This window comes from Cricetulus griseus, chromosome 2 (genome assembly GCF_003668045.3).
Source record: "Cricetulus griseus strain 17A/GY chromosome 2, alternate assembly CriGri-PICRH-1.0, whole genome shotgun sequence".
Taxonomy (NCBI): Eukaryota; Metazoa; Chordata; class Mammalia; order Rodentia; family Cricetidae; genus Cricetulus; species Cricetulus griseus.
In genome coordinates, this window is record NC_048595.1 from 412,282,688 (window position 1) to 412,309,830 (window position 27,143).

Consider the following 27,143-nt stretch of genomic DNA (forward strand, 5'->3'; position numbering starts at 1 on the left):
CAGTGAACAGCACAAGCCCTGAGAGAGACTCGAGGTGCCTGTCAACCTTTCAGGTATAGCACTGGTCGGTGACGAATTTCTTTCCCACCAGAGTTCGTGGAAAAATACAAGAAGCTCATACATTCAGTCTGCCCTCTTCCCGAAGGCGGTGAGCACAGGGCTCGCCGAGGAAAAACCTAGAAATGGAATGGAAAGGACCTACTTCTTAGCCTAAGGATTGTTAACCACAGGATGTTTAGAACATGACCCTAAGGTCAGCCCTGTTAGCTTGAGTTCCCAGCTGGGCAAGGGGTCGAGCCACCAGCTTTAATTCAGGTCAGTGCCCGAAGCGAAGGGATCTGGATCCCTGTGACCGATCTGTACCTGATCTGCTACGTCTGCTTGCGCGCCGTGTCAAGTTCATATGGATAAAATGTTAAACAGTCGGAACCATTTCCTGTAATGTTTTGGTGTCTATGGGTAACTCGCCCTGGTAACTCACCCCAAGGGTCCTGCTTCTTCTGGCTTCTGTTAATGCCGCTTGGAGAAGTTTTTGATGTAGGAGGTGGACTGGGAGGTTAAGGACGACTCTACTTTCTAACATGAGTATTTGAACATGAGCATTTGCATGGGCGACAACGCCATTTATTAAATTAAGGGACTGTGTCAGAATCAGCTAATTGGGAACGAAAGTTCAGCTGAAATGTATTTTTTATTTTTTTTTATTTTTTGCGGGGCGGGGCTGGAGTATATGAAAGACTGATTTGGTTTTTATATTCAGTTCCCTTTCGAATGTGTTAGAGGTGACAGTTTGTTGCTGTGTGCTTTTATAGTCTGCCGTCTATGGAATAGTAGTCATCTTTGATTTTATACTTTCTGGTCTGGGATTATGTATTGCCTGTGTTCTTTTGGGTGTAGTTAACCTCTTTTGGTTGGCGTTTTCCTTCAAGTATATAGGACTGTATTTACTTGCAGACAAATTTGCTGAAATTTGGTTTTTATCATGAAACATCTTATTCTCTCAATCTATAGTGATTGAAAGTTGTACTGCGTTTGGTAGTCTGGGCTGCAATCCAGAGTCTCTTAGTCTGCATGACGTCTGTCAGGCCTTTCTGACTTTAGAGTCTCCATTGAAAAGTCGGTTATAATTCTAATAGGTCTGCCTTTATGTGTTACTTGGTCTTTTTCCCTTGCATCTTTTAGTATTCCTTCTTTATTCTGTATGTTTAGTGCTTTGATTATTATGTGCCAAGGGGATTTCTTTTCTGATCCATTCTATCTGGTGTTCTATATGCTTCTTGTACCTTGAAAGGCATCTCCTTTAGGCTAGGGAAATTTTCTTCTATGATTTTGTTGAAAATATCTTCTGGGCCTTTGACCTTCCTCCTCTTCCTTATTCATATCCTTCTTAGATTTATTTCATCTTTTCATAGTGTCCAGATTTCATGGATGTTTTGTGCCAGTTTGTTCAACTTAACATTTTCTTTGACCTAGGTATCTGTTTCTTTTATTGTGTCTTTAGTGCCTGAGATTCTGTCTTCCAACTCTTGCATTCTGTTGGTGAAGCTTTTCCTCTATGGTTCCTGTTCAAGTTCATAAGTTTTTCATTTCCAGATTTGCCTCAGTTTGGGTTTTGTTGATTGGTTGTATTTCCACTTTGAGGTCTGGAATGGTTTATTCATTTCCTTTCACCGTTCATTTGTTTTCATAGATTTCTTTCAGGGATTGATATATTTTTCTCTTTAAGGATCTCTATCATATTCATAAAGGGTATTCTAAGATATTTTTCTTGTGCTTCAGCTATGTTGGAACACTCAGGACCTGCTGTGGTAGGGTTGCTGGATTCTGGTGGAGACACATTGTCCTGGTTGTTATTGATTGTTTTTACACGGGTGTATAGGCCTCTGGGATTGGGAAGATTATTAATAGTTCTGGCTGCTGAGGTCTGGTATTTGTTGAGTGGGTGTTTTATTCCTTGGTTTCTGTTTTCTCTCTGGTTCTTATAAGGGAGTGTGTGTTGCCCGGAGTCCTGATAGTTGTGGCCATTGGAGGGTTCAGGTAAAATGTGTTTCTGGGTGTTGGGAGCTGACATTTAGGAGTAGAGATGGGCTGGGGGTGGGATTGGGCGGGTCCACAGGAGGGAGGAAAGTGGGGTGTTTCACCAGGGTCTGTTTACTTCCCTGGGAATGGTGGTAGAGGGAGAGGAGAGGCCATAGCAGAAGGTCTGCTACAGAGCTCAGGGTGAGGCGAGGCTATTGGATCCGGAGGAGAGGTGAAGATCTGCTCTCAGCCTACCTGTTTCCCTGCTGTTTTATATTTTCTTTTGGCCAAAGCTTTAGAAGAGGTGAGCTTTAATATTGAAACATTTCTGTGAACTTCTTCCCTGTTGCAGAAATCCCCCAAGCCATCTTCCCAATGATTTGCTGACAACTTCTAAACTCTGCTCAATGCTTTTCAAACAGGACCATTTCAACATTGAACATTTTTTTTCTATTGAAAAGTTCTTCCATTTGTCCATATTCATTTGTATCACAGTTGTATCCAAGAAGCTTCTGTGTGCCGGGCACAAAGAGTCAGTAAGAGTTCAGCAGCAGACAAATTTGACAGAAATCTGTGCTCCCAGTGAGCTTACATTTCAGTAGGAGAAGAGAAGCTTACATTTCAGTAGGAGAAGAGAGATGATGAATTATTTTGAATTTGGAAGGCTCATTAAGAAAGTGACATTTGAACAAAGACTTGCGGCAGCATTGCTCTAATCTCTGTTCTTCCCTGTGAAGATGCTTGTGATGGCATTAGGCATACCTTGTTCAATGAGAATCCCATCACTGGATTCTTAAATCTGCAGACTAGACATAGATTGGGAATAGCAGGTGCCTGACTTGGTTATTTTCCAGACTGCTATAAGACCAATTACAGGCTGTATATAATGGGAGGAGAATTAGAATGAGGAAGATAAGGATGATGGGATTCTTGGGATAGACTTGAAAAGAATAGTGAGAGAGTTCTGTGGACTCAAAGCAGGTAGTAGTGGAGCAGCTGAGTATCTAGGGTAGGTGGGTGCAGGTGACAGGGTTTTTATAGGTATATGCGTGTGGAAACAGAGGCTTGTGGAGGTTGGCCCCATTCAAACACATAGACCAGCATCACCTCCATCTCTGTTTTCTCTGCCCAAACAGCACTAACCAACCACTTCTCCAATATCTTGTGTGTTAGAGTCATTATTCTTGTCATATTGTGTGATTGTTTATCTTCCTGTTTATATTATATTGTAAACTTAGTAAACCATAAATCTAATAGACATAGGTAATCTTGTATTTTTCTGTCTATACTTCCAGCCCTTTTCTGCTCCTTGAATCAGTTGTTTCTTTTGTGCTTCCATTAAGACCCTCTTATCTGTCAAAGGTTATACTTTTTTATAGTAGCAGAACAGTGTCTTTTTACCCTGGATTATACCTTCCATAATAGCAGGGACCCTACCCTGTCACCTGCCCCTAGCCCATAGTGTCTGCAAGGCATATAATACAGGTCTGAATGGAAAAACAAAAGAAAATATTTACATTTTTAGAGTTCACTATTTCTCCTGATTATATAAATTCCTATTTTCAGTTTTTATGCAAAGGCTTTTGTAGATATTTATGTACACAGTTTATTTTAAGTCGTGGTGGTTGCTTTTTAGAATGTATCAGTTTACTTTTATGTTACTCTTATTAATCAGTACTATAGTCTCTCCCCACCCAACCCCCATCCTTTCTCTTCCTTTCACTTTAGTGATGGAGTACCCAGTGATGGAAGTTAACCCTGTTACCTCAGGAATTAAGAGACGAGTGAAAGACAGAATTGGGAAGACAAAGTTGAATGTTTCTCTTGCTTCAAAAATCAAAACAAAAATATTAAGTAAGTGTCATTCATCTTAAGCTCCACTTATCATTTGCCTTTCTGAAGAATTGATTCATTTACTACCTTATTTTAGCAAATATAGCAAAGTTAATTGGTACTTTTTCTATTTGATCTTTATTACGGTTTTTAGCTTCTCTGCTGAATGGTTTTGCTAATTTTCCCTTGATGATAACTGAATTGGTAAGCAGTGTGGCTGGGGTGTCCCCAGGCAGCTACCTCTTAGCCTGCCAAGACAATATCAACATGGCTTTTCTGCAAAAGAGCTAAAAGAGTGAATGATTTGACTTGGCATGTGCCATGGCATTTAAGAAGTAATCTAGAGGTGTTTGGGCAAGATGAGGTGTGGTAGTACATGATTTCTAGAGAAAGAAAGCACTGTGCTCTTTGGAAATGAGATTTTATAAGTCCTGGCAGTAAGATGTCAGGAAGGCAAACAAATAAATTTAAAAAAAAGAAAAGAAAAAACATTGAAGTGGGAAATTTCCCAGGATAAACTTTTATTGCTCCCACAGATAGCTCAATGGTTTAAACCCATGTTGGCTAAATTGGGGAATGACTTCCATAGTGACATTTCCTGCTGATGTCACACTTATAACTTAACGACAGAGCCAAGACTTCTATGTATCTTTAAATCATGACATTCTCCTATTAGGATCTGTAGGTAAACCTTGTGAATTGGTTATCTGCCCGAAATGGCCATTTCTTCCTTCATTTGTCAAGACCATTTGGAAAACAGCAGGAAAATGTTATTCTTTTTAGCTTCTGGAAATCTACCATTTGTGGTATTTCTCTTGGGTATGCCAAGGATCTCCGAGTGAGACCACTCTGTGACAAAGATATTCCTGCCTTGGAGTTTTTTTTTTTTTTTTTCCAGATTTCCAGACTTTCTCTGAATAGATAAAAAGGTTATATTTAACTGAACTTATATTAGTGAGCTGTGTTAGCTCAGGCCTATAATTCCAGCACTCAAGAGACCAAGGCAGGGGGATCACAATTTTAAGGATAGCCCTTGACTACATAGCAAGACCCTGTCTCAAGTGTGTGTGTATATTAAACTGTGGAGTAGGTAGGTTATTGGCATGTAGTAGAATCTAAATTATGAAAATATAATTATGATTTTACTATACTAAAGGGACATAATAGATTTAAGGTGAATATAACCATTAAATCATCACTGGATTTCTATGCTACCATTTCAGTAATGGTTTAAGTCATGTTGACATACTTCTTTTCATTAAAAATGTCAAGTTTAAATTGTAGTCAATTACTAGGAAAGGTAAAATCTTTTGGATAGAAGTGAAGATCCCACAGGTCCCAGACAGTCAGTCCTTTCATTTGAGGGTATTTGGTATTTGGGAGCGTAGACAGTTTCATTGAGTTGTGGAGCCACAGAAACCTGTAAACATTTCAGATTAGCTGTCCTAGGTCCTGTGTGTCTCCAGTGAGAGCTGTGAGGTCAGTTTCCCTGTGTCTGCAGTGAGAGTTTGAGGTTGACTTCCCTGTGTCCCCAGTGAGAACTGTGAGGCTGACTTCCCTGTGTGTCTCCAGTGAGAGCTTGAGGTGGGCTTCCCACTCTGCTTCCAGCCAAGGTGGGAAGTGGGCAGATGGCAGCATCACAGCCACCTTGTGACTGCTGTCCACAGTGCCACCACTCCCTTCTTCCCAGCTGTATGCCTTTCAGCTTTTCATCTTCTCTCTAGCTTTTGTTTCTTCAGCTTCAAACTCTGGTATTTTTTTTTCTCTAAAACTATACTTGTAATGCCATTCTTTTCCAACCATCATTTGAAATTTATAAAGTAAATTGTGTTTTTTTCTGAAATTATTTTCTAAGGAATGTGAAAATTTATTAAAGAAATATCAAGTACAGTTCAGTATTAACTTTTAAAAATATTTTTGCAGACAATTCTTCTATTTTCAAGATCTCACTAAAGCATAACAACAGAGCATTAGCTCAGGCTCTAAGTCGAGAGAAAGAGAATTCTCGAAGAATTACTACCGAAAAGATGCTATTACAAAAAGAAGTAGAGAAACTGAATTTTGAGAATACCTTTCTTCGCCTAAAGCTAAATAACTTGGTATGGAAATTGTATTGTTTTGGTATCTACATTGAAATAGAATCTTTTAACTATGCTACTAAATGCTAAAATTGCTAAAAAATGCTAAAATGCTAAAAAAATTTTTTTAAGTTCCAGTTGTTGTGGAGAATTATTGAAAGTCAATATGCCATGGAAGTCTATGCTAAAAGACAGGCACCTCTTTGTAATAGAATAGACATCTTAAATCTTATTCTAAATGCATGCTGTGTGATCTACAAACCAGCATAACACCATGATCAACATTTGATTGCTCACTGTCAGTAAAACTTGGCCATTCATAAATTTTTTTTCATGCCGAGGATAATTCCTCTAAAGAAACGAAGAGGGAGTTCCCACAGTATTTCTGTTCTTTTGTTCTTTTTTTTGAGACAGGGTTTCTCTGTAGCATTGGAGCCTGTCCTGGAACTCACTCTGCAGACCAGGCTGGCCTCGAACTCAGAGATCCATTTTTCTCTCCTCCCAAGTGCTGGGATTAAAGACATGCACCACCACACCACCACCCAGCATTCTGTTCTCTTTAATTTGTCATTTCATTGGCCACAAGCCAAATAGAATGGAGATTGTAGTCCTTTGTTCTTTCTTCCAACCTCCAACTATGGACAGAGCATTGAGAGCTAGTATCTGGTTAAGTTGTAATTGTAGTTTTAGGTCTAAAATGAATAGAAATTAGTTAAAGTAGAAAAATGGCCTGTAATACTTTGATGATTGAGTTTGTATTACTAACCAACTATGTTGATTTTCCATGTGAAATATGATAGTGCAAAAACAAAAATAAAACAACATTTATAACTTATGTCATAAATGTTCACAGTGTATCTGTGTGCATAGCTCTATGACTATTCATTAGAGTTAGCATTTGAGCTTAATGTGATCTTAGTTTAAAACAGTCACCAGCTGTGATTTCATGTCTGAATACTAGTAGCTTGGAAGCTGAGGCAGGAGGTTTGCCTTGAATTCAAAGTCAGTTGTAACTGCTATGTAGTTAATTCTAGACCAGCCTGAGTTACAGTGTGAGACCTTGTCTCAAAAAATTTTTAAAAACAATTTTTAAAAACAGTCTTCTTACACTGATGCTATCAATAAATGTGTGGTATCATTACAATAAACTCTGACTCTTAATTAAAAGAAATCTTTATTTTACATCCACAGAATAAGAAGCTTATAGAAATAGAATCACTTGTGAACAATAATTTGATAACTGCAATTGAAATGAGCAGTCTTTCTGAGGTAAGTGGATTCATGTGACTGGAGCCTTTTTGTAGCATTACTAAAGATAGTTAAGATTAGTTAAATTACATCAAGGTTAGAGCTTCCAGTGTCCAAAGAAATAACAGTAATCATGTATAACACATCATTTTTATAATTATCTATTGAAATTATTTCATTAAAATCACATTTTGATTTAAAATAATAGATTAAACAGCTCTTAGGATTTAATCTGTTTCTAAATAGATTTAGAAACAAAGTCTTAGAAGAAAGGTAGCATTTCAAGTTAGAAAAAAATTAATTTTAAAATAAAAAGGCAAATTAAATATATATTGGGGTAAAAAAATAGAGGCAGATCCTACTGTATATCAGTCTCTAAGATAAATTCTAAATGATTACATAAAACAAACAACAGACAGACAGACATACAGAATCAGTATAGGAACTCACTTGGAGAAGTGAAAGAAACAGTTTTGTGAGATGTGGAAGAGACTAGTCCCAGGAGCACTGCTTAGCTAATTGTGAAATATGTGACAAGCCTTGTCATTGGTCCTTTAAAATGTTTCTAAAAGCACTGTTCCCAGAGTGGGATTAGAAGGAAGAGGGAAAATGGGAGCCGGTGGGAATAGAAGTGAGAGGATGAAGGTGAGCTTGGGATTTTGCTGCCCACTTTCTTGGCTTTGTTACCAAGCAGACAAGCTTTGAATCTCTTCTCACAGTTCCTTTTCACTATAGTTGTCACTGACAGGAGGGCAAAGGAAAGTACAGACATTCTAACTCTGAACAATAGTTCAGATCACGGGATGAAGTCTCATACCCACTTCTGTCTTTTGCCCTCATTTTTAAAGTTTTCTTCCTTATTTTGTAGGTATGGGTATGGGTGGGTGCCCACATGCCATGATGGGTTGTGGAAGTCAGAGAACAACTCTCAGGAGTTGTTTCTTTCCCCATCTGTGAGATCTGGTCTTGAACTCAGGTCATCTGTGTGTAAATGCCTATTGAACCATCCTGCAAAACCAAAGTAAATACTATTTTTTTTCCAAGTCTTGTTGTACATATGGAGATCAGAAAAAACTTTGTGTACTTGATTCTCTCCTTCTACCTTAACATGGTTCCAGGCGTAGAACTCAGGTTATAAAGCTTTCTTGGCAAGTACCTTTATGTTGCAGCTGTTTAGGGATTGACCTAACTATAGTGACTGGGCATGAAGACCTAACTATAGTGACTGGGCAGAAAGTGAAAAGCTGGAGTCAGGTGGACCATGTATGCTGATGGAGAGGTACCACCAGCAACCCAGAAACATGAGGAGGAGACAGGTTAGCTAACGTAGGTAGTAGCAGGTCTTTATAGGTGATCAGTCTCAGATTGCAGTCATCTCAGACAGTTGATACTTTCTGTACACACTGGTTTTAGCTAAGAGTAAACTATCAACATTCATACTGGAGTCAGGGAAAGCTTTGCCATTGTTCTGAGCAAGGCCTGGGCTGAGGCATTGACCCTCTTGTCAGTAATACACATTCTCTCAGGATTTCATCCACTCCCGACACCTTTACCCACTGAGCTATTTCCTATTGTTAAACACATGGGTTGTATTTTGCTGTTGCCTTGATGTCAGTGTAGAGTACTTTTTCTCTCCTGTATCATTAAAAAATTTTTTCTCTTCTGGATTATTTTGCAACAGTATGCAAAAAGCTTATTCTAACTCATCTTGAAGGTAACAAAAGACACATTCCACTTCTCAGCTACTGTCTCAGTTTTACTTTGTGAGAGAGTTGTTCCCATATTCCTTTCTTCAAATCATACCTATGGCTTCTACATCACTATGGCTCTTCAGAAAGTGAGCAATGGTAGTAGCCTTACAAGATCCCAGGGGCATTTGGTCCTTAGACTGATCTTAGGACTTTCAGGACACTGCACTCACCAAGCTCTTTCCCCACCTTTCTGCCTGTTCTTTTAGCTTGTTGTTGATTTCCTTCCACAACTAAGCTTTCAGAGTGTCCAAGACTCAGTTCTTAGATTTCTCTTTTCTATCTATGCTCATTCCCACTAAGTAATTTCACCAGTCTTTTTTTAAAAATTACTAACATGTACTGGTAACTTCCAAATGTGTGTTTCCATGCTACATAACACATATGTAGTAGACATGAAGACATTTTGTGTGTAGCTATAACTATCGTGTGTGTATGGGGGGGCGGGTTATGGGTGTATGGATGTATACATTTGTATTTCTATTTATAGGAAGTTTAGAAGATTGCTTAACACAAATATCAAGAATGGTTATCATTGGAAAGTTAATCTTATTGTTATACTATACTTATTGAGCTATTAAAGGCTAAAGCAAAGACTGGGTAGCTCAGTGATGGAATAGTTAGCTGCCATGCACAGGGTCCTGAGTTAATCCACAGCAACACACTACAAGGTGCAAGAATTGTTTTGTTCTGTTTCTGTTGGTACCCTGGTATAATTTGCTATTTTAATAAGTCTGATATGATAGACTGTTTCTTACCATTTTCTTCGTTTTATTCAAAAATAGTTCCATCAAAGTTCTTTTCTGTCAGCTAGCAAGAAGAAAAGGATCAGTAAGCAATGCAAGTCTGTACATCTTCCATTTGCAAGGTAATTGTTTAAAATGTGGTTACATATTGACTTATGTGTTTCTGCTTTAGAAGATGGTAGATTGGGATTTGAGTGGTTTTATTTACTCACATCCTAAAACAAGAAAAACAATTATAGATAAATAACTTATAGATAAATAGTTTGTAACATTGCTGTTACAAATGTTGAATTAGACATTTTCATAGACTTGTATTTTAAACTTCAGCATAGTGTACCTTGAGTTACCCGGGCTAGAATGACACTAGCTTAGAGCACAGACTTCATAAAGCACTGTCGGTGTTCTCTTGGTCAGCCTGTAGCTATGCTACTAAGGTGGAAATGGGAATTATGTGTGGTGTCCTGTTTAGGCTGGGTCTTCAGGACTATGAGGAAACTTTGTCCTCAAATACAGATAAACTAAGTTCATCTGTAGTAGTTGCTACCTTTAATTACTTTTCTTCTGGCCTCTTTTTTTTCCCCCCTGAGTAAATATAGTAACTCTTTCCACTTTTAACACCATGTATACTGTACTGTTCTAACCTATAAGATTAACTCTTATTTGGGCTATTCTCTTGTCTAAAGTCTCTTTATTTGATTATTTGTTTACAAGTCATCAAAGTACCCAGTTTCAAACCTGACATATTAAACAGTAAACACTGAGGCTGAGAGAATGTCTTTATTTCTGTTTAAGTATTATAAGCTCTGTATATTACATAATGCATATGTAGACATGAATTGCCTAAGTGTAAAGATTTGCATTTATGTGGGTATATGCATGAGTTCTATTCCTATGCATAGCAGAAAATTAGAAGGTGACTTCAAGAAGCATCAGTAGTAATTATAGTTGTCCATTGAGTAGTTTGGTTAAGGGGGAATCTTTGCGTTATGTAAAAGCATTAAACACATAGAGGCATTTAGATAAGAAATACTACCTATACCTAAGAAAGAATATGCTCCGAGGGGCAGTGAGTGAGCATTTCTGTTCTATATCCTCAGTGTTTAGAGGTATTAAATTCAAGTTTTCATTTTTACTTGCCTGATGACAAAGTTAAGAATTTGTTTATATGTGTTATTTGAGTTGTATTTATTTTTTTTTACTTTTTGTATAATAAATATTTTCTACTTTCTGGCTTGCATCTTTTCGTTTTTCCTTTTTTGTCTCCTTGGGATATTTAGATGAACAGTTCTTTACAAAGCCCTGTGTGTGTGTGTGTGTGTGTGTGTGTGTGTGTGTGTGTGTGTGTGTGTGTAGCTGCAGTTGCATGTGTGCCAGAGAGTTTGTACAGAGGTCAGAGGACAATTTTAATGGTCATTTCTTTCCTTCCACCATGGCTTTTAGGGATCAAATTCAGGTCCTCAGATTTGTAATTATATAATGTGCTGTCTCGATGGACCTAAGCCTATAGGTTTTTTTGGGTTTTTTGTTTTGTTAAAAATTTCTGGTAATATCCATTTCTCTTACTAAAAATAAGATTTCCTATTTCTTTGTCAGGTTCTTAACTTTTCTTTAAAGGATTCTTCTATTTCTCATTTGTTAGTCATATAAAGAGTCAAATTATAATGAAGCAAGTGCAGCCAGCCTGCACAATAAGACTGTCTCAGAAAAAGCAAAACATAGCTTAAGATTCCCTTGTTGCTAGTTGCTGAGAGTTTCTTCATGAGCTGTTGAGTTAATCAAGTGATCTTCCAGTTGTTATGGAAAAAACTACTTTTCTCTGTTAGTATAATGAATTTTTAATGTTTTTCTATTCATATAATGAAATACAATAGTTGATTGAATATTATTACTATTCATGTATTTGTTCACATGATGTGTGTATGGGGGTACAAATGCATGGCGTGTCTGTGTGGTTCAGAGGACAATTTTGTGGAGTCTCTGCTTTTATGTGGGTTCTAGGATTGAACTCAGGTCATCAGGCTTTGCATGGCAATAATATGTTACCTGCAGAGCCATATCTCTCAGTGATCTATTTCTGAATATTAAACTACCATTGCATTCCTTTTCTGTATCAAAAAAAAAAAAAATCATAACTGTTAGCCGGGTGGTGGTGGCTCATGCCTTTAATCCCAGCACTCGGGAGGCAGAGGCAGGCAGGCGAATCTCTGTGAGTTCGTGACCAATTACAAGAGCTAGTTCCAGGACAGCCTCCAAAGCCACAGAGAAACCCTGTCTCAAAAAACCAAAAATAAAATAAAATAAAATAAAAAAATCGTAACTGTTGTTTTAAAGGTGTTTTGTATGTATGTTATAATGAAAATTATTCATACTCTTTTATTGAAGTTATTTTTCAGTGTTAGGTATTTTGATTATGCTGGTTGGTACGTATATCATAAAGTATTATTTTTGTTTAAGAGCTTGAGAAAAGTTATCTACGCCTATAGTTTTCATGCAGAGAAATTTTGATAGCATCTCATTTCTTTTTAAAATACTTTTCTCATCCTTAATTATGTATATGAGTGCATGTGAGTGCAGATGCTCATGGAGACTAAAGGAGAACCCTCCTGAAGCTGAGTTATGAGTAGTTGTGAACTGCCTGGTATGGGTGCTAGGAACCAAACTCGGGTCCTCGGGAAGAATAGTACATGTTCTTGACTGTTAGACTGTCATTCCAGCTGGTATCCCATTTCTTTAATAATCTATATGTTTTGCTTTTCAAGTTTTTACTTTTCCTTCAAATAATTTTTACATTTCTTCTAAATGGTCAGATTATTAGCATATGTATAGTGATGTCCTTTTCTACATACTTTTGTAAAACACAGCATTTCTTGTTTCATTCTCACTTGCCTTTAGGGTTCCATTAACTTCAGAAAATGAGGATGATGATGATGGTAGTGATGATGATGGTGATAAATGGAAAACAGATTGTAACATCAGAATTACATCAAAGACAGCTGATACCACCTCTTCGGGATCAAGACAATCTTTTTCCTTACATCAGTGTAATTTGGAAGTATTACTTCCTAAGAAAGAGAACCAGAATACATGTGACTCAGGTTATTCAGAACATACTTCTAGTGTTGAAGTTCTTCCTAAAGGTAGGATTGTTTTAAAAGATGCTCTGTAGTTAGTTGTTCATCAGATTTTCCTGAAGGCAACAATGTCTAAAAAGCTCATGAGTTAGTGTCTTAGTTAGGGTTTCTATAACTGTGAAGAGACACTATGACTAAGGCAACTCTGATAAAGAAAAATATTTCTTTGGAGTAGCTTGCTTATAGTTTCAGAAGTCCATTATCATGATGGCAGAGAGCATGGCAGCTGGGAGTATGGCAGCATGCAGACAGACATAGTGCTGGAGAAGTAGTTGAGAGTTCTGCATCTTTCAGGCAACAGGAAGTGAACTGTCACTGGGCAGCATCTTGAGCATAGGAAACCTCAGAGTCCACCCCAACAGTGACACACTTCTTCGAACAAGGTCACTCCTCCTAAGAGTGTCACACCCTATGAGATTATGGGGGGCATATAATTCAAACTACCACAGTTAGGTAGGTCTCTTGTATTACTAACTTGTACTTGCTAAGTTCTACCATTTAAAACTACTGGTGAAAATTTCTTCTTGAAGTAACTATCCTGACAAATGTCAGATCCACAGGGACCTAATACTGTTAGTCTAGAAGCAATCTTCAAAAATGAGCAGGACTAAGACTTCCATTTTGTTTAGCTTGTGATTTGAAAAATACTATCACATTCATGGATATGAAAAGTGGGGGGGTCTAGATGGATATGACTTTTTCAAAATCATAACCAGTTAGTGATTATGATGGTTAGTTTTAATCGTCAACTGGACATAACTAGAATCCCTGGAAAAAGAATCTCAGTGAGAGATTGTCTAGATTAGGTTTGTCTGTGGGCGTGTTGTGGAGGATTGCATTGAGTTGGAAGACTTGCCCTCTGTGGGTGGCACCATTCCCTAGGTAGGAGATCCTTAACTGTTCAAGAGTGGAGAAGGCAGCTGGGCAGTGGTGGTGCATGCCTTTAATCCCAGCACTTGGGAGGCAGAGGCAGGTGGATCTCTGTGAGTTTGAGACCAGCCTGGTCTACAAGAGCTAGTTCCAGGACAGCCTCCAAAGCCACAGAGAAACCCTGTCTTGAAAAACCACAAAAAAAAAAAAAAAAAAAAAAAAAAAAAAAAAGGGAAGGCAAACTGAGTACAAGCATGTAGCATGTATCATTCATTGCTCTCCTTTCTTGAATATGGATGTGATTGTCTGCTTCAAGTCTCTGCTACTTTGACTTCCTGACAATGATGGACTGTAACCCAGAATTGTGAGTCAAGTAAACTCCCTTTTAAAGTCTGTGTATTTTATCAGAGCAACAGAAATGACATTGATAGTGCTAATGAGCTGGAGTAATGACTTAGTGAGAAAACATGCTGACACATTTCATTTACATGGTCTTCCTAATTGATAGCCTGTGCTATAGTCTATGGTATTTACATATTTGTTAGATTTTTCAGTATATGGAACCCTAACTGTTAAGCTTAGTGCATGGTAGTTTTCCTTTCCACAGTCATGCTGATAAAAATTTGAATAATTGGAGTACTCGCATGTCACATTTTACATCTGAATCCATGGAAAATGCATACTACTGAGCATTCACTCAGCCCCCACCCCAAGATTAGAATGGAGTCTCTCAGCAATGGAGCTATTACTACTTATAGAGCTTAAGGAGATTGGTGAACTCAAATAATAGCAGTAACTCCAATAAGGAGGCTAATTTTTGTCAGCATGAATTCTGAATAATATAAGGATCTGAGAACAAATTATCAGAAATCCTCTCTGTCTTATAGCTAAGTATGTCTTGTTTACTGTAGCTTGATAGTTATTTTATATTTCTTTATTTTGCAGAGGGCCGTGATGACTCAGATCAAAGTCTTAAGAGTTCTCTGACTGAGATGAAAACTGCCCCATCTCCCAGCTTCATAAGGGAAAAGCCATCACTTAATGTGACTGAGAGGAGGAAGCGTGGGTCTTCTACTGCAGATAATCTATATGTGACAGACTTTGATTACCAACAGATTACAAGTCCAGGATTCAATCGGAATAATAAGATAAGTGGTTGTGCTAGTGAAACCAGAAGTAATCTGCAAAAAAATACACAGTGTCTTCCTGATTTGCCTTCTAAGTCTGCCAGTAACCCTAATGCAAAGCACATGGAGACAGTACAGAAGACTGATGACTTTCAGTTGCAAAACACTTTGTACGAAAACGCTGACATGGATTTAACTGCTAGTGAAGTAAGCAAAATCATTACCATTTCAAAAAGCAATAAAAATCAAAGTATGAAAAAGACAGATTGTGGAAAGGAAACTTTTAGAAAAGTGAAAGATGCAAGCTCTGAAAAAAAGAAAGAAAGATCAAAGAGAAAATGTAAAGGTAGTTCAGAAATGGGTGCTGAGGGAAAAATGGAAAACGGACCAGAAAGAGGCTCTGTGGTCCTAGATGGCAGAGGGGACGCAGAAGATCTAAATTGTATTCCCAGTACTGAACAGCTGCCTCAGGCGACCATGCTGAAGAAAATCACCCTCCAGAGCAGCTGGGATCAAGGGAATACACAAAATACAAAGAGGAATCGAACACGTAGGACAGGTGAGCAAGAGCAAGGCTCTTTCTCTCAATGTGCAGTCAAACTCCTTCAAGATAGCAAATTTGATCAGTGTCAGGACACCCTACATTGTAATAGAAATAAGCCTTCTCGACAGACATTTGTAATTCATAAATCAGAAAAAGATAACTTATTTCCAAACCAAAAGGATGAAGAGACCAGTAATGAAAACCCAGAAGATGCAAATGAATTTCATAGAGCCAATGTTTCTACCAAAGATAATGAAAATGTATGTGACTATGAGACCAAGACTACATTGGATTTGGAAAAGTATGTCAGTGCTCAGCAAAGTCAATCAAAAATAAATAAGCCTAAACAGAAAATAAATCGGAGGACAAAAATTATTTCTAGTATGAACCAAATATATGAGGATAATGATAATGATAAAGATATCCGTGTTCTAGAAAAGCATAATTTTCCCCTCCAAACCCAAGCGAATAAAGAGACCACCTATGGAAACGTAGAAGCTTCAAAAGAATTTGAAGCACCTCCACTTTTCACAAGAAACAATGAAAATTTACATGACTGTCAGACCCAGAATGTTCTGGATTTGCACAAGCAGATTGCTAATATGCACCCTGCTCAAAATGAGTCTCAAATTAGCAAGATCCCTAGGAAGAAGGTAAATCGTAAAACAGAGATAATCTCAATCTCTGTAGTGAATCATTTTAGTAATGACAGAGGTGTTCATTGTTCAGAAAAGGATGAGTCTTTCTTACTTAAAAAGGATAAAGACATCCCTGAAACCTTGAAAGACTTAAGTAACTTTGAAGTGCCTGCTTTTTGTAACAAAGATAGTGAAAAGTTATGTGACTATAAGACTCAAACACTCTTGGGGTTGAGAAAGGATGACCATAATATGCAACCTTCTTGTTACAATGATTTAAAAGTAGATAAGAAGCCTAGACAAAAGGTACATCGAAAGACAGAAATAATTTCTAAAACCAAGCAAATACATGAAAATGATGGAGAAAGTGTACATGACCCATTAAATAAGAAGCTCTGTCAGAAGGTTGGTAAATCAGAAATTGTTTCTCAAATGAACCAAATACATGAGAATATTAATGAAGATATGAATGGCTTTAAAAGCTATATCAATGATCAAGATGTTATGAGTTACTGTGGAGAAATCAATAATAATAAAGAGGAAAGCTGTGATCCAATTCCAGATGCCTGTGTACTAGTTAAAAAACACAGGAAAAAATTACCGGGTGGAGCCAAGAACATATTGACAGGTGGTAAGAATAGGCATATTTTGCAGTTAACAGATTCTTCACAGAAGTCTGTCGCCTTAGAATCTGGAGTATACCATGACTCTGAGGGAACAGATTCTGTTCCTGGAGAACTGACTAACCTGCCAAAGAGCCAGAGACAAAGCACTGTGAGCACACTGGAAGATGCACTCTCCATGGGTGTGGAAAAAGGAGAAAGCTGCCCAGCCAAAAGAGTTAAAAAATTGACATCCAAATCAAAGAAAAGAAAGACCTCCATAGATCTTTCTTCAGATACTCACGGGGTGGTGGAGATAACATCCAACACTGACCACATACAACAGACTGATAAGGAAAACTATTTGGAGAATGAGAAAATTGCCAAGAGTAAAACAGACTTTTGCACAAAGGTATTAAAACCTTTATCTCAGATATGTTCATCTAACATAAAGATTTCTTCCTTGAACGATATGTGTGAGAGTTCAGTGCCTTTGAGTATTTGTTCCAGTAAAAATCTGATGATGGAAGAAAATGCTTCCCTGGAGAGTACATGCATCTTTCAAGTAGATGATGATGCTTGTGAAAAGATAAAAGAGAGGACTCATAAAAGCTGTCGCACAACAGAGGCATCGGGAATAGGTAGGCCAGAGTTTTAGAATTACAGTCTTTTTACTTAACCAGCGATGTATTTTCTGTCGAAATGGCCATTTTTGTGCAAAATTAAAAACAGTATATGACTGTATATATAGAAACAGAAGAAATGAAAGTTTTGCATATTGAGAATGTAATACAGTATCTTGGGCATTTAAATCTAAAACCTGGTTTGCCCTTTACTACAAAGTTATTAAGTGACTTTAGGCAGATAATGCCTCTCTTCATGTGTTTGAAGGAAATTAAGTGTTTTAAATGCATATAATAGGGAATTGTGTTGAATTTAGTCTACAGAAGACAACTGCAAATTTTATAAAGTAGGGCTCAGTCCAGCAGCATACATTTAATGTGATGAGAGCAGCATTAAGACCAACTTCTTTTCCTCGGGATACATGCATATAAATGTAAAGGTTAACAGATGCAGTGTGCAGTAAGTCATTTATAAAGCACACATCAAGCTAAGAGTAGATACTGAGAACTTTGATTAGAGGAAACTGCAAAGATAATCAAGTAGGTAGCATTTTAGACTAATAGATAGGTAAGACTTTTAGCATTGGTGTTCACTTTTGTTTAACCTTGGTTATTAAAATAATAGTTATTGTAAATCAGATAAAATCAGGAGAGAAAACCCTTTGAGAATGTCAGTCACCATTTACCATGTATATACAGACTTGAATCTATGTATACATATACTTGAAATCATACTTTATATAAAACTATTTATCCTACTTCTTCCTCAGTGTCAAGTTGTAAGGATTTTCTTTGTCATCAAAGATTTTATAACATTAGACATTCTTTTGTAAAAGTTTTTCTACTTGGGACCAACATTTCAGTGTGTCTCTAGAACACTACAATTTTTAGGCTAAGGCTACTCTAGATAAAAGGGACCCAAGGAAAAGAATTCCAGGAGTCTGGGTGGTAGGTTATGTTAGAGGAACTCATTTTTGTCTGCCTTTGTGACTTTCACACACTGAGTAACCAGAACTGTGTATGTGAATGAGTGCAGAGATACTAGTGTAGGTTTATGACAAGTTGAACCATGAAGAACTTTTATGATTTTTCAGAGCTAAAACATTGTAGGCCTTTTTACTGGTGTCCTGCCTAGTTTTATGTCAGCTTGACACAAGCTAGAGTCAGTTAGGGTGAGGGACTCTGAATTGAGAAAACACCTTCTGCAGGCAAATCTGTAAGACATTTTCTTGATTAGTAATTGATGGGGGAGGGCCCATTGCAGGGAGAGACCCTGGACACCTGTACTGCTGACCATGCCCATTTGGTATGTATTGTGTTAGGATAAAGAGAGGACAGGAGGCGCTCCCTCTCAGGGTTCAGCCAGCTCTGGGATCTTGGCAGCTCGGAGTGCCCGTGTGAGTTGTTTTCATTGTTATCATTTATAATATGCCATCAATAACCATATCTTGTGTGTGGTTTGTGTTCCTTATCTGCCCATCCCATTGTGGGTGGTGCCATCCCTGGGCTGGTGGTTCTGGCTGGGTTCTATATGAAAGCAGGCTGAGGAAGCCATAAGGAGCAAGCCAGTAAGCAGGAGCCCTCCTTGACCTCTGCATCAGCTCCTGCCTCCAGGTTCCTACCCTGATTTCCTTCAGTGGGACTGAGTGAAATAACCCTGTTTTACCCAAGTTGCTTATGACCATGGTCTTTATCATAGCAGTGAGAACCCTAAGTAAGGCAATTGGTTCATTTTATATTTTAAGCCCCTTTCCTCTCAAAATTGTATTTTTAAGTTTTAAAATTTGTTCTCTTTGATTGGTGAACTGTGTTTATTTGCTTCATAGTTATTTCAATATCTTTATATATGCTTTTGCAAATATTTGTGAAAATATTCTCTTTAGATAGAGGAACATTCCAGGACATGATGGATAGCAGTTCTGCTTCGAGTAACACTGAGAACGCGTCTGAAGGGCAGTCTGCACAGCTGATGAGAAGGAAAAGACAGTGTGCCCCTCTCAACCTGAGAGAGCCGAACCTCGTAAGGCAAGTGTGGCAGGGCGTATTATTGTGCTTTGAGAAACGCTTTGCCTGGATTCGTATTTGAACACTCCTGAATATCAGTCACTAAAACATATTAATTAGTGTATAATACCGTATGAACTTGGTAGAGATGAGAACAAAGTGAATCTTTGTTTTTCTCCTTTCTTTTTGCTCTGGTTTAAATTACTTTAGTTTCATTTAATTTTCATCTTACTACTATCTTTTTTTTTAAACATTTATATTTATTTTAGAAGCACTCTTATTTACATATCCATCCCCCCCCCCATTCCCTCACCCTCCCATCCGCCCATGCTCCCCACCAACCCACCCCCCACCCACTGCCCAGGGATAGTGAGGCCCTCCACGGGGGATTATCAAAGTCTGTCACATCATTTGGGGGAGGGCTCAGGCCCTTCTTCCTGTATCTGGGCTGCAGTACTATCCTTCCATAGGGAATGGGCTCCCAAAGTCCATTTGTGCTCTAAGGATAAACACTGGCTCCACTGTTAGAGGTCCCATAGACTGTCTTGGCCTCCTAGCTGGCACCCACATTCAGAGGGCTTAGTTAGGTCCAAAGCTGGTTCCCCAGCTTTACAACTAGGGTCTCCTTGCTCTCATTAGGTCAGGTCAACTGTTTCTGCAGGTTTCTCCAGCACATTCTTGGCTCCTTTGCTCATCCCTCCTCCCTCTCCGCATCCAGATTCCAGGAGTATGGCTCAGTGTTTAGCTGTGGGTGCCTGCTTCTGCTTCGATCAGCTACTGGGTGAAGGCTCTAGGAATGGTAACCAAGGTAGTCATCAATCTCATTATAGGGAAGGGCTTCAAAGGCAGCCTCTTCACCATTGTCTAGATTCTTAGTTAGGGGTCATCCCTGTGAATCCCCTAACATTTTCCCTGTGCCACATCTCTCTCCAAACCTATACTGTTTCCCTCTATCAAGGCATCGTCTTCCTTGCCCTCCTCTATTCTTCTCCTGTCTCAATGTGCTGTATTTGATTCAGCTGTTATGCTTTTAAAGCAAATCTCTGATACTGTATTGTTTCATTCATACACCTCTGTATTTGTCTTTAAAGAATAAGGCTCTTCTGGAGCTGGAGAGATAGCTTAATCAGTAAAGTGCTTGAACACACATGAGAACCTAAGTTCAGATCCCCAGAAATCATGTACAAGTCAGGCCAAATAGCATGCACCTATGTTCCCAGTACTGGAGAGGGAGAGAGAAAGACAGCAAGATCCCCAGAGTGTTCTGGCCATCCAGTTTAGCCAAATCTGAGAGTTCCAGTTAAGTGAGAGACCCTAGCTCAAAGAGAATCAATTGAGGAGGACATCTTGACATTGACATCTGTCCTCTATTCACCCACCCACACACCCACACACACACACACACACACACACCCACACACACACACACACACACACACACACACACACACACACACACGAATTTCTTAACAAAGTTACCACATTAGAATTAGGCAGGACTGGGGTTATAGCTCAGGGTATAGCTTGCCGGGCATGCAGGAAGCTCTAGTTCACAAAACTATCAATACATTCTTACTGACTGCTAATAACTAATCTATTCAAATTTCTTTGATTGCCATAAAAATACCCCAATGACTATTTACATTGTTTTGTTCAAAACTCATATTTTTAAGGTTAAGACAAGTAACCTTTCTCATAAAAATCAGGCTTTTCTCAAAATTCTCAAAAAAATTTTACACAAATATTTCCTGTAAGCCAGAGAAAATTATCACAAAATGTCCTTTGTATTATTCAGTGTTTGCTCCTTTTATAAAAACCCTGATTTTGGCAGGTATTTTCAAGCAGTAATCAGTAGGTGGCAGTACTATAAGGGAGCATGAAAGAGGAAAGAAAGGACCAAGAGGTTTTGGGGGATGTAGAATAAATATGTCTTTTGGTGGACATACTATATATTTCACCCATTTTAAAGTGTATAGAATCATAGGGTTTTTTTTTTTAATATTCACAGATAAGGGATGCAGAGCATACTTCAATAGGTGAGCCCTTGGTATTCATTTTTGAATACCACCAAAGAAAACCCTCTCACAAATATGTACAGCCACTACCACAGTCAATTTCAGAACATTTCTTTATCTGAGAAAGATATTCTCTACTCCCATACTTCCTAGTTGTAGATAGCTTTATTCTGGGCATTTAAGAGCATAATTGTATCTAATTATTTTGACTGGCTTAATCCATTAGCATGGTGTTTTCTGGGTTCATCCCTGTGATAGTTGTACAAGTATTCATTCCTTTCTATATTAACCAGTGTTGTGGCCAGGCATGTCTCCATCCTAAACCATAGAAGCCACAAGGTTCGGCCTGAGTTGGGGAGCATGGACTTGGAAATTCTAGCAACCCAATGGTGATAAAGACTGGACACAGGCATCTTGTCATCCTTAGAGAGTTCTCAGTTCCATTTTGCAAAACTGGAGTCTCTCCTTTATTCGGCATCTTCCTGGCTGTACTCTAACCATCCTTGACCCTATCAGCAGATCTCTCTCAATCCTCTCTCCTGTAGACCTCTCCGCCCTCCAGAAACCTCCTAACTGTCCTCACTCCTCAGGCAGATCTAGCCCTCACCCTGGTGCAGGTCTATTCAAATGCTTAGTTCTGTAGAGATGCAAAACTAGGAGACATTCTCCACTGAGGCTATGCCATTCAACAGCAAATCAGCTGGTATCTGCAATACAATGCAGACCAGAGCTGGGAGGTTTGGACCCAACTTCTCTAATGGAATTGTACTTGTTCCCAACAAACCAGTACTTTTCTGTGTGAATAGACTACAATTTTGCTTTATCCATTTATTGTGATTGTACTTGACTTTTGTTTTCTCATTTCTCTTTCCACTTGTTTCTGCTATTATGAATAATGCTGGTCTGAAAGTTCATGTGTAAAGTTTTGCATGACCATGTTTTCGTTTCTCATTGAGTTTACACTCACGATTGGAATCTTCGAAGGTGCTAGACTGTTTTACATTACTGCCAAGTGTATATTAGAATCCAATTTCTTTTTACTCTCATCTCTTGTTTGGCTCTTTAATTCTAGCCTCTTTATGAAGTTGTATCTTACCATGTTCTGATGACTAATGTTGTTAAGCATTAAGCGGGGCATTGGTGGCACACGCCTTTAATCCCAGCACTTGGGAGGCAAAGGCAGGTGGATTTCTGTGAGTTATATGTGTGATATATGAGACCATTACAGACTTTCTGTTCTACTGCTTGTGAGGAAATACTGTCTTTTCTTTCTTAATATTGGCACAGTGAGGTGAGATAATAGCCCCATATTATATTCTAGTTTAAAATCCAATATTGTCCGTCTTTACTTCATTATTCCAGTGATCCCAACTTCGGTTTAGGAGCCCCTTCAGACTAACTTCTGACTTGACACTCTTCTGCCCATTTTCATTCCTTTCTGACACTACAGATGTTCCAGGTTCATCATCATGTTTTTCCTGCCCTGCAACCAGACACTTCTTCAGGAATTGTGATTTTTCTTGATTGTAAAACTGTTTAGCAACCAGAATCTGGTCCCTACATATATTAATGGCTGACATTATGTGATTACTACACAGTATTACCATAAATCTAGTAGTTTAAAAAGAAGCAGCATTTATTTACTATTTCTCAGACTGTAGGCATGGCTTAATTGGTGTTTGGCTTAGGGCTTCATAATACTGTACAGTCAGGGTGTCAGAGAAACTGGTTCCTGTCTAGAGGCTCTCCTAACAGACAGTTGGTAGACTTTCCTCATCTTGATTTTGGCCACAGATTGGTTTCACTTCCTTGCTACATGGGCCTCCCTTCCTCCTGCCAAGAAGGCCACTTGCTCAAAGCGAGCTGTGGAGCAAATCTACAGCTAAACCCTCTAGTGAGATAGTGTTTTATAATGAAATATTATGAGAGGACCTCTCACCCTTGTCATTTTATTAGTTACTGTTCCTGCCCACAACCAACTGGAAGGACTTATATAAAGACATCCATGCCAATACATGGGGATTGTAGTTGGTGTCCTTATTAAAGTCTGTCTACTTTAGGGAGTGTGGTTGGGCCCTCTCACAAATAGCACTGGAAGCATGTGTATGTATATTAATCCACTATTGTGTGACAAAAGATTTCCTGGGGTATGCAACACATGTATCTACTCGTATCGGATAGGCCCACAACAGATGGATACCATCAAAGTCCAACTTGGTGAACCAGTGGGCTTTATTGGGGTTACTTAAAGGAATATGGTGGAGTAAAAATGAATGACCCAAAGACAGCTGCATCACCAAAGCACACTGCACAGCCTGCAGGCCGTCAACGGGTTGGACACTGTCCTTTCTAGGTGTTTCAGTTGGTCTAAACCTTCAGGCAGCTCAGCTGGCTTCTGCCTCTTCCAGAGAGCTGCTCTGGTCTCAGAGTCTTCTTCATAGCTTGGCTTATCTAAGAGTCTTCTCCAAGGCTTAACTTCCTTCTATCTGAGGGGGACTCTCAGCTTTTATTGCTTAGTATGGGGTTCTCAACTTTCCTAATGCTGTGATCCTTTAATACAGTTCCTCATGTTATTGTGATCCCAACTATAAAATTATTTTTGTTGCTACTTCTTAACTGTAATTTTGCTGCTGTTAGGAATCTTAATGTGAATATCTCTGTTTTCCGATGGTCTTAGGCCACCACTGTGAAAGGGCCATTTGACCCCCACTGCCAAAAGGGTCATGGCCCACAGGTTGAAAAATCACTGCTCTAGTGAATCTGGTCAGTTTCAGGGACTTCCTGCAGCTATTCTGGGTTATTTACCTTCCTGTTTAAGGAACCCGCAGGATGTAATGTTCTAATTTCAGAGAAAACTGTTGCATAACATCCATATAGACATACACTTATATTTCTGTATGTATTGTGTGTATAATAAAACCATGATATGTTAGAGTTGATCTAATACCTCTAGTTTTAATTAAATACCCCAGGGTTCATTTTAGCATTCCCTTTTGCTTAATTTGTAATTTCCCAATCATGAGCCTAGTTCTCATTATCTGAAAATATTTACTTGTTTGTTCAATTCTAGTACATAATTTCATAATTATGATCTCATATCCCCATTAGAACCATTTTACCACCTGCATTGATATATAATGCTTTGCCTTAGCTTAGACGGTTTCATAAACCAGTGAGGTGCAGGCTTTTCTGCTTCTCTTTCATTGTACCAATGTGCTGTCCCACCAGCCCTGCTGTGGAGCACCCCTCAGCCTCAACAGAATGTACTGCCATACTTTAAATTTGTGCCAATAGTAGGTGAGAAATGTTATTTTGGCACTGTTTCATTTGCATTTCTGGGGGTGCTATTCCTGGGTTTACTCTAGCTTCATCTTTTCTTTTTTCCTCTGACCTATCTTTCTTATCCTAGAAGTTCTACAATGAAATCTATGTGTTGTTATGTCCCCATCTGTCTTCTCTGTCTAGTCTTTGTTTCAGAAAGATAATTGCTCTAACTTAATATAAAATCATTTTGGATTGTGTATTTTACTGTTAAAATGCCTTTTCTACCTTTTCATATTCAATGCTTTGAAACTTAAAAGATAAAGATTTTTAAAATACCTTTGTTTCATCTTCCTAATGATTCCTGTATCCCAGTCTTCAAGTGTGGGAGTTTCTATCTGAAATGGACATGTCTGCAGTATTCTGTTTCCAAACCAAAACTGACAGAAGAAAATGACAGCTGGGTTGTTAGCATTCAATATTTTTACTGGAAGTATATTAGGATTTGTGTTTAAAATTTTTTATCAAGGCCAAGTACTCCAAGTGTTAGTGTCATTGCTCTGGAGATGAGTTAGGGAAGAAAAGGGACCCTGCTCCCCTGCTAGCCTTTTCTGCCTTTTCAGTTTGGGACAATACACATACATTTCATCCAGAAACATACAAACCTTACACATGGGCTTGCACACACCATTGAAGAAATGCAATGCCAACTACTATGGCACTGTGGAGGATGCATCAGTAAATAAGAATGCCGGGTGAAATACTGAAAAACAAAGTAAACTGAATGTACCTCTTAGCTAACATGGATGTAAAAAAGACTCAGCGAGGTGAGCAGGAACCCAATGAGGTAGGGGGACCAGGAGCTGGCTTTTGCCTGAAGGTGCTTGTCTAGCTAGGGAGACTGACCTGGATTCCCAGCTTATGATCCTGGGGCAGAATGAATAGCCTTAGGGCCTGGTGGAAATGAAGTCTATTACAGGTTCTTTCAATAAAGTGAACTATCTCAGAGCAGCAAATTAAAAATAAGTTCCCACTGGCCTTTTTTAGCTCCTGGAAATAACTCTGATCCTGAACGTGCAACATTCTGAGAATTTATAAGAAAAACCAAGCCTTTATTCTGATTTCAGCTGGAATCTACTATCTGGAAAGTATAGACATGGAGTTGGGGATGGAGTATTAGAAACCCATGAACTATAGTTTTCCTTTGTTGTTAAGAAGAAAAGCAAATCTTGTCTGGAGGAGGACACCTCCTTCTCAGGCCTCATACATATTCCACAGCTACTGTTCTGAGATATGAACAGCTAGCTCACAGAAGACAAACAAAACAAGCAACTACGAACCTCAGACCACACAGGAGACCTCAACGTTCCAGCACAAACATTGCTGCATATATGGCGCAATAGAGAGTATGAAATAAGTGCCGATAGTTCCAGATACAAGAGGCCTGAAGATGACCATGATGTTGAATGAAAATAGCAAGTCCCAGAAAAACATCCACAGTGTGGTTCCATTGAGCTAAAGAGACCTAATATAGATAAACCCAAGTACTGTTTTAGGAGTACAATCCTAGGTGCTAAAAAACACAGAGAAAAGCTCAGGGTCTCAGTGCTACCCTCATCCATGTCACAAAGCTATGGTTTAAGGAAACTGCTTATTGGATGTGATTTTTTTCTCTATTCTTCACAGAAAAAACAAAAACAACAAAAAACCTTAATTAGCTTGGAATTATTATTGCTCATGTTGCTATTTCTTTTATTTTGCAGCAAGATGAGAAGATGAAGTAGACAATGGGACCTAATTGTTCTCAGTTCTCAAAGCACAGATCAGAAGAGAAACGTAACTAGGACCAAGACATGAAACATGAAGAATATTCTGTTTGGTTTTCACATGAAGAAGAGTTCTGTTGTTTTCTTTCTTTTTCATTTTGGTGGGGGTGGAGAGGGTGGGGGGTGGTTTATGGACTATTGGTTTGTCTATTCTTAAATTGAGGTGTTTGTGCATGAAGTAGCTGTATTTCAAATAGCAAACTTTCAAGAAGCATTGGTTGCCTCATAACTTATTAATTTAAATTTCTATAGAATATCATTTAACCATTCAACTATTTTCCTTTTAAACAAATAAATACTTTTGCATTGGTTATCTCATATATCAGGATATCTTGTTTTTTTGCTTTTGAGCCTTTTAGTATACATGAAGATCAAAGAGGGTTTGAAAATCATCTTCTGTCCTAGCCTGTTGCCATTCTGCTTTTAGAATGAACACTTTTTTTTTTTTTAAATCACTTCAGCTATATGTAATCTTATGGCTCAGGCAGTGGTAGCTGTGACAGTTAATATGATCTCTGCCGGATCTAGGATCACATTGGAGACGAGCTCTGGGGATGTTGTGAGTGGCTTTCTAGACTAAGGAAGGTGGGAAGGGCGGCGCAGCTCACAGATGGGTCGTATATGAAGGAAAAGGAGAAGTTGAGCCCAGGACCAGCATGAATCATTGCTTCCTGGCTAGGGGTGAGATGGGAACGGTCACCTCACATTCCTGCTGCCGAGCATTCTCTACCATTCTGGATTGGATCCCTTCAAACCACAAACTGATAAACCCTTACTCAAGTTACTCAAGCTACTCCATCAGGTATTTGTCCCTGCAACCAGAAAAGTAG

At 38.6% G+C, this 27,143-nt stretch overlaps 1 protein-coding gene across 3 annotated transcripts; it reads left to right on the forward strand.

Annotated features, from left to right (window-relative positions):
• The first annotated feature begins 274 nt into the window (after positions 1 to 274).
• Positions 275 to 26,633, forward strand: Sgo2 (shugoshin 2). Of its 3 annotated transcripts, XM_027396931.1 has the most exons (9): positions 275 to 315; positions 3,748 to 3,873; positions 5,776 to 5,951; positions 7,122 to 7,199; positions 9,712 to 9,794; positions 12,565 to 12,809; positions 14,619 to 17,225; positions 19,091 to 19,232; positions 26,251 to 26,633. In XM_027396931.1, exons 2-9 carry the CDS (start codon positions 3,750 to 3,752, stop codon positions 26,264 to 26,266), a joined length of 3,471 nt encoding a protein of 1,156 aa, XP_027252732.1. In that variant the 5' UTR covers positions 275 to 315; positions 3,748 to 3,749; the 3' UTR covers positions 26,267 to 26,633. The 3 variants fall into 3 exon arrangements, 2 of the variants coding, with proteins under 2 accessions (XP_027252732.1, XP_027252731.1); XR_004768675.1 differs by lacking the exon at positions 275 to 315 and having other exon boundaries at positions 2,363 to 3,873; positions 14,619 to 16,996; XM_027396930.2 differs by lacking the exon at positions 275 to 315 and having other exon boundaries at positions 2,366 to 3,873.
• The last annotated feature ends 510 nt before the right edge of the window (positions 26,634 to 27,143 follow it).